Raw genomic sequence first — 12142 nt, forward strand, 5'->3', positions numbered from 1 at the left:
ATAAGAACACTAGGATATATTCTCTACACCTATAGGTCTTGTATAAAAGGATATAGAAAAACTACTCTATAATGCTACAGTTCCTTGCTCCTTATATATAAGGGTTTGGTAGCAGTTTAGTGTGAGCTTATGCCATGCAACAAGGGCCATGGTCATAAGTTGCTAGAACCGTATCATAGTGGTATCGAGTCACTGTTCGTAGAGCGTTGTAACAAGGAGCAAGGAACTGTGGCATTATAAAGTAGTTTTTCTATATCCTTTTGTACAAGACCTATAGGTGTAGAGAATATATCCTAGTGTTCTTATCATCCTAGCACTCCCATATGCCTCGTAGCGGATTCACACCTATTCTGGATATCTCTCTTCTTGCCTGCGTCGTTACAAGAGGAAGTAAGTAACTGTCAGATTCTCGCACTGTGAGCCAGAGTATGTGCTTAACGAGATCTTAGGTGGTATGATGATTTATTGATGATCGTGGCGATGGTCTCTCTGCCGTGGCGTCGTGCTGGTTGCTACAGGATTGAAGTGGGGGGGGAATTAGCGCTGTTCGCGGCCGCCGGTGTGCGGGCCAATCAGGAGTTGCCAGGTCTCGCTTAATCGACCTGGCAACTGCTGATTGGCTGCACGACAGGTCCCTGCTCGATTGCGCAGATCCGACCTCTCGCCGCTCGCTCTTATCTGACAGTAACCTAGCTTTTAAAGCTAGGATTTAAGGCAACTGTAGATGTAAATTTCTATACTATATGCCTTGTAGGTAGCAAGTAACGACTAGTTAGCTTCTCTATATACTTAAATAGGTCTTCTTCTTATTAGTAGTTAAGTTTTTAGCTGTTGCGTGTCTTGATATAGCAGGGGACCTGCACGCCTTAGTGGGCGCGCGACAACGTTGTCCACAACACACTCTGTTTTTCTGCAATCTTTGTATGGACAACTTCTTCTTCTAGTCTTATTGCATCTATATCTGCAAGGGCATTGCTGAATCCTAGCATGCTGTTGAGTTATTACGTGTCGAAATGTGATGTAGACGTGTCAGATAAGAGCGAGCGGCGAGAGGTCGGATCTGCGCAATCGAGCAGGGACCTGTCGTGCAGCCAATCAGCAGTTGCAAGGTCGATTAAGCGAGACCTGGCAACTCCTGATTGGCCAGCACACAGGCGGCCGCGAACAGCGCTAATTCCCCCCCCACTTCAATCCTGTAGCAACCAGCACGACGCCACAGCGGGGACACCATCACCACAATTATTAATAAATTATTATACCACCTTAGATCTTGTTAAGCACATACTCTGGCTCACAGTGCAAGAATCTAATAATTAAGAGTCTTACTGCCGCAACCAAACTGCCGCAACCTTACTGCCGCAATCAAAATGGCGCAACCAGCGTACCGCGACCCAACAACAGTCCTTAGGGACCAAGCTAACTGGACTAGCTAGCTCACGCAGCTACATGCGAGATGCCTGTCGCGCAATATCTAGGACAAGATCAACCTAAAGACAACTACACCACTACTATTAAAGCTACTCTTACTAAGGGCTCTAACTATTACTAAATACACGCTAGCTACAAACACTAATATACTATTAAGGCTAACTAAGCTATTAATAATAGGCTAGAAGGTATTTAAGGAAGACCCTAAGTACTATAAAGTACTCCTTAAATAATAACGTAAACCCCCAGCACCCAGGCCAACCCAGCACCCGGGCCATTTCTTGCCAAGACCACAACTATTAATATTAACACGTAATGCCTTGCCAACAAGATGCGCAATTATCTAAACAAGAGGGTAGAATTAATCTTGCCCTTTCTGCTTTCTAATTACATAAATTTAAAAGCCTCTGAAGTGCTGCTCAGGCATTCAACGTACCGCGTACAACCTTGAGTGCTAGGTATAGAGGCAGACTCTATATTAACAATAGACGTAACGCACAACATAAGCTTACGCGCACCAAAGAGCAAACAATTGTACGATACATTCTTGACCTTGATTCGCGAGGATTCGCGCCCCGGCTGTGCGAGGTGGCAGATATGGCCGACAAACTGTTGGGTGTACGCGGTGGGCAGCCTGTTGGCAAGCACTGGGCTGAGCGCTTCGTGACGCGTTCAGCTACGCTCAAGATGGCCTTTAATCGAGCCAAAGATAGGCAGAGGATGCTGCAGGAGGATCCAGAGACAATCAGCGCATAGTTTAAGCTAGTAGAGGACACGAAAGCTAAATACAGCGTACACAACCACAACGTGCACAACTTTAACAAGACTAGCTTCTAGATAGGTGTTATTGGCTTAATGAAGGTTGTCACAGGCGCAGAGAGACGTAATCAACCTCAGCTCGTTCAGCCAGGTGATCGCGAGTGGGTAACAGTCATCTAGAGCGTCTGCGCTGCTGGATCTTGTACCCTGCCTTTCATCATCTACAAAGGACGCGTTCACATCTCTGCCTGGTACAAGGAGGCAGATATACCACGCAATTAGAAGCTCTCTGTCTCTGAGAGCGGCTGGACGAACAACGCGCTCAGCCTTGAGTGGCTGAAGCACTTCGACGCGCATACAAAGGCGAGCCAGGTGGGGGCGTACAGGCTGCTCATTTTGGACGGCCATAAGAGCCACCTCAACCAGGATTTTAAGGACTACTGCCTCAAAAACATAATCCTTACCCTCTGCATGCCACCTTACTTATCGCACATCCTCCAGCCGCTTAATGTAGTCTGCTTCTTGCTGTTAAAGCGCAAGTACTCTCAGCGCGTACGAGACTTGGCACGCAAGCGCGTCTTCCACATTAACAAAGAAGGCTTCCTCCCTGCCTTTAAGGACGCGTTTTTTAACGTGTTTACAGCAGAGAACTGTCGCAAGGCCTTTAAGGCAGCAGGGCTAGTCCCTCTTAACGCGCAGGTCGTGTTAGATCGCCTTGAAGTGCGCCTGCGTACCCTGCCAGAACCCCTCCTCCTAGAGACGCCGTGGCAGTCAAAGACTCTAAGCAATACCCACAAGTTTGGATCTTAGTTGAAGCTTGTACGCGAGTCTTTTACTCAGTCGCCTATTACTGCGCAAGTAGGCTTCTCTCAGCTTGTTAGAGGCGGTGAGCTTATGCTGCATCAGAACGCGCTTCAAGCAGCCCGGATTACTGAGCTTGAAGAGCAATTAGCAGTAATAACTAAGCAGAAATCGCGCAAAAGGAAGCGGATCTAGCAAGGTGGTACTATGGAGTATGGTGAGGCAGCAGCTCAGGTGGCCGCAGAGGCCTCTGTAGCCGCTGAGCGGTCGAAGAAGGCTTGTGGTGGTGGTGATCAAGAACAAGCTCAACCAGCTCTACGGCGCTGTAGAAACTGTAGAGGGACTAGACACAACGCGCGAACGTGCAAAAAAGATATAGAGGCATATTCTAAATCAGATATGAGCACAGCGTACGCAGGCTCTATGTTAAATAGCGATGAAATTGAAGAGTTGTAACGTGAGTTGGTACTGCCAAGCTTTTTTGGCCCGGGTGCTGGGTTGGCCCGGGTGCTGGGGGTTTACGTTATAAGAATAATTAACACAAATATAAGAAGGAGGAAGTAAGCCTTTAGTATATTATTATATTTATTTAGTTAACTAAATTGCTATATCTACTACGCACATGCTGTCTTCCTAAGAAACTACTATAATAGTAGATTACAGACCTATAACTTACTATTAGGGTTAATAAATAAATTAAATAAGAATAAGCCTAAGATAGATACCTCTAAGCACTTAAGCTAATAAGAAGCATGTTATAATAGGACACCTAGCTAGCTAAGTATAACTAGGCAGCTATAGAAGTAGAGATATACAAAGTTGCTAAATTATTATAATTAAATATAATAATAAAGGACTTCCTAATAGCTATAAATAGGGTTGCACCTACCTAGGCTATAAGCTTTTAAGATAGTAGACACTTTAAATCTAGTATAAGTTAGAAGGAGATAATAAAACACTACTAAGAGTATATAATAATAAATTATCCCCTTAGATTAGGGCAGAATAAGGCCTTTATAGCTAATAATACAGTATTTCTTGCTAAAGGGGGTGCAGCCTCCTAGAGCTATAAAGGGGACGCCTAATATGCTGTAAGCACACTATCTAACTAGGGCAGACCTTAATATTAATATACAGTAGGTAGGAAAACTACTACACTTAAGCAGCCTTTAGATTAAGAGCCTACTTCTACTAGGGGAGTAAAATACCCTGCATGTGGACAACGCTACTCTATATAGGATTACTGCTATATTAATTAAGACAGAGCTCCTAAGTAATAGAAACTAAATAAGATTATTTCTAAACTTATTAAGTTTAAGTATAAGAAAGATGTTACCTTTTAAGGGCTACTTCGCGCACAAAGCAAGAGCAGATCAAGAACACTAGTGGTGAAGCACTCGCACACCCCTACCCCAGAAATCACGAGGGCGGCAGTATACCTCTACAATCGAACGCCGAACTACGCAAACCATTAGAAAACACTATACAATATATTCTTTACATGAGTTACCTTTAGCAACAGAATAGTAATATTACTATAAAAACCTAACCTTACGCACCTAAGAGTATATAGGTATAAAGTGTTTACTATAATAGACAATATATATAGAGGCAAATTATGTCTTTAATAACTAGACCTAAAGGCCTAGATTAGCTATCTAGTAGGCTACTAGTTATTAAATATTTATTAAATCTAGATACTATTACTTAGTAAGGTAATAAGCATTTAATATATTATATTTAACATAGATATAGTATTTAAGAGGAGGATTAAGGACCTTATAGAGGACCTTATATACAACACACTTAAAGAAATAGTAATATATATATAATCTATTAAGCTATAAACACCTACCTAGTAACTAGAAATAGATTCCTTTTCTAAGGATAACGCTCTAGCAGAGCTATTACTACAAGACAAAGTAGACCTGCTAGGCTACTATTACAGTTAGAAGATATAGGATAGCTATCCTACCTATCTATTAACACTACTACCTGCAGCACTACTTATAGGCATTATAGCTAGTAATTAAACAACTCTAACACAATAAGCGTCCTTAACTACTGTCCTATAGGCAGCATTATTCCTTATAGGAACCTAAGCTAGACGTGTTAGAATATACAGAGGAGAAGGTATAGACAAGGCTAAGATAATTATAATACATACTAAAGGCTTAAAGCCCTATTAAAGTTAACTTCTACCTCTGCCTATATTCTAAACTAAGCTTAAGGATTATCCTATAGGTAAACTCTTTTAAGAAGCTAAGTAAGAGCACCTTACAATCTACTAAGAAATAAAATTATAGTTAGAAGTACTACTTTAGAAAATTAGACTAACAGGACAACAGATCCTTAACTATATATAGGTATATACCTATAAGCTTAATAGATATTATTAACTACTAAAGTGTAAGGTGTAACTAGTAGTTAGAGGCAATTAACAACGCAATATTATATTACAAGATACCTATGCAGCCACACTTGCTAGCTAATCCTTTTAAATAATAATAGCTATAGCAGCTTACTATAACATAGAGCTTAAATAATACAACGTTACTAACGCGTTTGTTTATGCTATAATAGACAGAGAGGTCTACATAAGGATGCCACAAGGCTATTAGAAGCCTAGCATAATACTGTAAGTAAACAAGGCACTTTACAGCCTACGTATCTCTCCCCTCCTCTAGTAGAAGAACTTTACTACAACACTAAAAGCACTAGGTTTCTAGACTATGCCTTATAAACCCTGCTATCTAACTAAGGGCAGCATTATTATCTTTTTTTATATTAATAATATTATCCTTGCGTATAATAAATTAAAAGAGTAAGAGGTAATATATACAATTAGCTACGTATAGAGTAAGTACACCTGCATAGGAGGGCACAACCTATAGTAGTTCCTTAGCATAGAGATTATACAAGACTAAGCAAGCAAGAAAATCTACCTATCTTAGGCAGTATACTTAGACAAAATTAGTGACCTTGCTAAGAATATAACTATACAACATAACACTCTAATAGCAACAACTAAACTATAGCTAAGGAGTGGACTAGCAGCGCTAGCAGAAATTAATAAGTATTAACGCAAAATTAGATCACTGCTGTTTACTGCAGTCACCACGCAACCTGACATTGCATTTGCCACATTAAGGCTTGCTAGGTTCCTCACTAATCTAGGCATTAGCCACTAAGATGCTGCAGACTAGGTCCTTCTATATCTACTTAACACTAAACAGCGATCACTGCAGCTTAGAGGAGGTATCAGCCTCTAGGTAGCAAGTAACACGTCCTTTGCTAACAACACTATAGATAGAAAGAGCTCCTAAGGCTACGCAATTAAACTCTTTAGCAGCCTTATTACATAGAAAGTAAATAAGCAGGACATAGTAATAATATTAATAACTAAGGCTAAGCTTCTTACTCTTACCTAGGTTGTAAAAGAAGCACTCTTTATCTTACAGCTCTTGTGTAAACTACATGTTAATATAGGCACACACGCTATTATAATACAATATAATAATAAACAAATAATTTAACTAGTTACTAAGGAAGTGTTGCAACTATATACTAAATTTAGTATATAGATATCTACAACTACTAGCTCTAATAGGAGGTAGCTGCTAGAAAGATTATTATAGAACACGTCTAGTCTGCAAGCATAATAGCAGATAGATTTACAAAGGTACTCCTAGTAAACAAGTAGGAAGGTTTCCTCTAGCAACTTAGTCTAGTAAATAGGGAGTTAATAGAAGTGCTAAACAGCATACCTCTAGATAGGATTTAAGAATAAATTAAGAACCTTACATATGCATAAATAGTTAGCTTAAAGAGTTTCTAAGCTAAAGGGGGTATGTTAGATAAGAGTAAGTAGTAAGAGGTTAGATCTGCGTAATTAAGCAGGGACCTGTTGTGCAGCTAATTAGCAGTTGCTAGGTCAATTAAGCGAGACCTGGCAACTCCTAATTGGCCCGCACACCGGCGGCCGCGAACAGCGCTAATTCCCCCCCCACTTCAATCCTGTAGCAACCAGCACGACGCCACGGCGGGGACACCATCGCCACGATCATCAATAAATCATCATACCACCTAAGATCTCGTTAAGCACATACTCTGGCTCACAGTGCGAGAATCTGACAAGACGTTACCTGCTGGGCGTTTGGGGACGGTGCACAGACACGGTACGTTACAGACCTAGCTCTATGACACGATCAACTCGCATTTAATTGCACTCGAGTCGCTCTTGATGCGTCGTACATGAGGGTCAATTCTCTGTGCCACATTTATGTCATCACAATCTTCTCGGCTCCTTTATTGTTCACTCCTCTACGAAGTATTGTTCGAGCGATGGTTATAGATATGAACCCAGCGTTACTAAGACTATACTGACCTTCTTATAGAATGATCGAGGGCTTCCGTTCCGATGAGTCTGAAACTCATTTCAGTGATGAATACTGGAGAGATGCGATGAACACTCATGTCACGTGCTCCCGTCGTGACAATCTAGACTCTACCAGGATATTACTTATGCACCTTCTAGACGCATGTGACCCGGTATCCACTGATGCGTTCGTGGAGGGGCGACGAATACGAAGGTGTGAGCAGGGGTCGTAGATTGCGCAATTGGGCGGCGATCCGCCACAACCCCATATCCTAGAGCAACAAGAGCTGCCCTGTATCGCGATGGATCATGAAAATACGTTATGACGAGCCGTTGCCTATATTTTCAGACCACGTTCTGCAAATGGAAAGGGAAAAAAAGACGAAGGACGAGATGACTGTTAGACTTGCGGACTGGAAGAGATGTACCATGTAATTCGCAAACTTTGTGTATCTAGGGCGACAGTAGAAAGAGAACCCCAAGCGATGACCATGTGAAGCGGTTGCGGCGGAATTCATATCGTTGGTGCTTCTCGCTTACCAAAAGGGCAGGCGCTGACACGCAGTAGGTATGTTGCGGGTTACTTGAGCAAGATTTGAGGGGCTTTGGTAGCTTGGGCTGCGGGCATGTACCTACTGCACCGCTGACAATGTGGAAGGTCGCGGCAACGGCCGATGTGAGCGTTATCGCATTATGTTGTGAAACAGCAACGGTCAACTTTCAAAAGTTGTTCAACGTTGTTCGATAACGACTAGGAGACTTTGGGAAGTTTCCGCGCGTCCTCAGATCCTTTGAATCCTTCATGGACATGGGTCGGGTTGGGACCTCCGTAGCCTCAGATTGGCAGCAAGGCGGGATGTAGAGTCTCGAGAAGATGATGAAATCAGGAGGCCAAAATATGAGACACACCGTGACACGGCTGGAAGCGTGGTCAACGCTCAGGAAACCATTGCCCAAGCCATCTGGAGAAAGGCAAACTGGATCACCAATGACAAGAAACGTCGTGCTTATGCAAATCTGGGAGACGTTCGCCTGCACCCCGGTAAGAGTCAGATTAACTTCATTACAAAGACTAAGTTCCTGCTATTCTTTAAGGCGGCCTATAACACTGCAATTACTACTAGCAACATCTAAGGCAGGCTCTAAGGGGCTAGACTACTCCCCTTCAACCTAGAATAGGATAACGTACTCTATCACCGAGCTAGTTATATCACCAAACTAGTCAAAAACTCTTAGCGCGCCCAACTTATATTACAATAAATTAAATTACTTGCTATTAAATAGTAATCTAGCGTACTGTGTACTTGCATTAGATTTAGAATCTTCTCCTGTATCTTTCTAACACGTTTAAGCGTTATGCCTAGTGCCTCTATAGTTTCTACAGCGTTGTTAGGCTAAATAGGTCCTTTCTTAAGTATCTGCACCACAAGTCTTCTTTAACAGCTAAGCTACTACAGACACCTTAGCAGCTACCTGTAATACTGCTAGGCTGTACTTAAGTGTGCTGCTATGCTAAATCTGCTTTCGCTTGCGCGACTTCCTCCTAATTATAACTGCTAAATACTCTTTAAGCTTAGTAATGCAAGCAGCTTAAAGCGTGTTTTAGTGCAGCATAAATTTACTACCTTTAATAAGCTAAGAGAAGCCAGCCTAAGCTGTAACTAGCGACTAGGTAAAGGGGTTATGTATAAGCTTTAACTAAGATCTAAACTTGTTTGTATTGCTTAGAGCCCTTAACTGCCACAGTGTCTCTAGTAGAGGGGGTGCTAGTAGGGTACAGTGCTACACCTTAAGGCAATCTAACACTACCTACGCGTTAGTAGTAACTAGCCCTAATGCCTTAAAAGCCTTCTAACAGTTAGCCTTTGTAAATATATTAAGAAACATATCTCTAAAGGTTAGAAGGAAGCCTTCCTTGTTAATGTAGAAGACGCATTAGCGTGCTAAGTCCTAGACGCGTTAGGAGTACGTGCGCTTCAACAGCAATGAACAGACCACGTCAAGTAGCTAGAGGATATGTGATGAGTAAGCTAGCATACAAAGAGTAAGGATTTTGTTCTCTAGGCAGTAGTCCTTAAAATTCTAGTTAAGGTAACTCTTATAGCTATCTAAGATAAGTAGCCTGTAGTCCCCTACCTAACGCGCTCTTGTATGCGTGTTAAATGCTTCCACAACTTAAGGCTAAGCACGTTATTTTTCTAGCTATTCTTAGAGATAGAGAGCTTCTAATTGTATAGGATATCTGTCTTTATATACTAGGCAGAGATGTAGATGTGTCCTTTGTAGATAATAAAAGGCAGGGTCGTATATCTAGCAGCGCAGATGCTCCGTATAACTATAACCTACTCCTAATTGCCTAGCTGAGCAAGCTTAGGTTAAGCGTGTCTCTTAGCGCCTGTGACAACCTTTATTAACCCTATCACGCCTATCTAGAACCTAGTCTTATTAAAGTTGTGCATGTTATTGTTGTAGATGCTATACTAAGCCTTAGTACCCTCTACTAGCATAAACCACGCCTTAATTACCTTAGGATCTTCCTGCAGTATCCTCTGTCTATCCTTTGCTTAGTTAAACGCTATCTTAAGCTAATCTAAACATGTTACAAATCTTATAGCCTAGAGTTTACTAACAGGCTTCCTACTACGCACACCTAACAGTTTATTAGCTATATCTACTACCTTACACAGCTAAGTTGCAAACTCTTGCAAATTAAAGGTAACGTGGTTCACAAGCGAGTCGCTCACCCAAGTGAGTCGTCCACCAAACACCCGCGCCGCGCCTACGCAGCAGTGCAGCGCAGCACTACAATAAATTACAATACTACACATAACATTATAATATTATTTAGAAGTGTTCCTATTATCTACATCCTTAATTTCTACCTTACAGGTGTAGGAGTTATGCCTAATTTTGCTACAATGGCCGCAGCGCCTCTCTGCGCGCACCCTCTTTGCAGGCGTCTTGCCCTCCTTATAACTACTACCCTCCTTTTTAGTAACTAGGTTAGATACCTTACTAACTGTTAGAGTCTCCTCTACGCGTACATACTGCCTTTTACAGGTCTTGCGCTTTGTAAGTGTAGTAATAGTGTCTTATAGGTAGCCTTTTTCCTCCTATACTAACACTATATTATAAGCTATCTATTAAGTGCCTTTACTTAACTACTTAACCTGCTTATCTAATAAACTTGCTAGTAACCTATATTAATTTTGTATGCGATTTCAGATCAGTGTTGATTGCGCCTCTATCTCGCAGGCGTTGCGTGGTGTTTGCGCCTCCCAGGCGACAGTGCCTTGTGCAGGTGGCGTTGGCGTACGTAGCTGTACATCAAGCTTCAATAACACAACCTTAGGGTTATGCAGGGCTAGCCTAGCGCCTTAAAACCCTGCGCAAACATTCTCTAGTGTAAACATCCTCTTAAAAGCTAGTTTAAAGGCTAGTAGGAAGGTTTCTTTATTAATATAGTAGATGCAGCTGCGTGCCAAGAGCGAGATCCTGTTGCTGTAGTGGCGCTTCAACAGCGAGTATGGGACAACGTCAAGAGGCTGCAGGAGGTGCAATGAGTGTGGTGGCATGTAGAGAGTGATAATCTTGTTCTCCTTGCAGTAGTCCTAGAATTCTATTAAGCAGTGGCTCTTATAGCTGTTAATAATAAGCAGCCTATATGCCCTAGCAGAGGTCACCTTTTGTCGCAGCAGATATCATGCCTATTTACCAGCCAATTCAGGGGTGCAAATGTATGTACATTTTGCCTCTATTTTAGCTGCAACAGTTATGAGCCTAGACACTACAACTGCGCAAGCAAAGATTAAATAGATTTTCGTGTTCTATAGGTGACTATAGCTAAGGGTCTTGGCATAGTACCTGCTCTATTGGCGTGCTATCTGCAGCAATAGAGCATTGCAAAGAAGGATTTATCTATTACTTAGCATATTAGGCATTCTGCTGCGTTGTGTCACCTCTAATTATGCTGTCCTGGTTGGACGTGAGGGGGTGTGTCGCAGCAGATATCATGCCTATTTACCAGCCAATTTAGGGGTGCAAATGTATGTACATTTTGCCTCTATTTTGGCTGCAACACCTTTGTATAGGCGTTAAAGTGCTTAAGCTATGCTATTACAACATTATTATTAGTCTAGCTAGTAGGAGAGACTATAACAACCTAGTTACAAGGTAGACTAGTAAACTAGGAGGAGATTAGGACCTTGCCTGCAAAGATAAGAAAGGGTAGGATAATATGCCCTGTTGTAATAACACCTTATACTAGGGTAACCTACTTATAATTACTAGGCTGTAGTTTCTTCTATTTCCTAGGTTTCTCTAAGCCTATAATAACAAGCTAAGAGGATATCTTGCCTATTATAAAGCTAGACTTATTAAAGTTCTAGGTGTCCTTATCTATAATACTATACTTTGTCTTTATTAATTAATCTACGCTAAACCAGGGCTAGATAAGCGCTAGGTCTTCGCAGGCAGCTTGCTGGCAATTGTACAGACAGCTCTATTACGTGCACAGCTCTAGTGTACGCTTGATGAAGTTATTAACCTAGTTCTTGCCTGTAGGCTTCCTACCACGCTCCCTTAGCAGTCTATCAGCCATATCTTGTACATGCGCCTTGTAAAGAAAGTAGGGTAAGGACTAGACTACTTTTTTCCTAGTCTAGAAGGACCTAGACAAATCTAGACTAGCTTTGTCTAAATAGGAAGCGTATAGCCTAATAGAGGTAAGGTAGGGTTATGTAATATAATAGACAAGTTATTATATTAGATACTAGG

General features: G+C 41.7%; 2 protein-coding genes across 2 annotated transcripts; one reads left to right on the top strand and one right to left on the bottom strand.

The window, feature by feature from the left end:
• Nucleotides 1-1560: 1560 nt before the first annotated feature.
• Nucleotides 1561-2697, top strand: M421DRAFT_426945 (CENP-B protein; the record flags this gene model as incomplete). The annotated part of the gene is made up of 2 exons (XM_033594546.1): nucleotides 1561-1783; nucleotides 2470-2697. Coding segments are annotated over exons 1-2 (252 nt in total), but the record flags the coding sequence as incomplete, so codon positions are not given.
• A 7509-nt stretch (nucleotides 2698-10206) lies between these two features.
• Nucleotides 10207-10455, bottom strand: M421DRAFT_411583 (uncharacterized protein; the record flags this gene model as incomplete). Its single annotated transcript, XM_033590408.1, has 2 exons — nucleotides 10207-10377; nucleotides 10411-10455. Coding segments are annotated over 2 exons (216 nt in total), but the record flags the coding sequence as incomplete, so codon positions are not given.
• Between the last annotated feature and the right edge of the window lie 1687 nt (nucleotides 10456-12142).

Source organism: Didymella exigua (assembly GCF_010094145.1).
Source record: "Didymella exigua CBS 183.55 unplaced genomic scaffold M421scaffold_73, whole genome shotgun sequence".
Taxonomy (NCBI): Eukaryota; Fungi; Ascomycota; class Dothideomycetes; order Pleosporales; family Didymellaceae; genus Didymella; species Didymella exigua.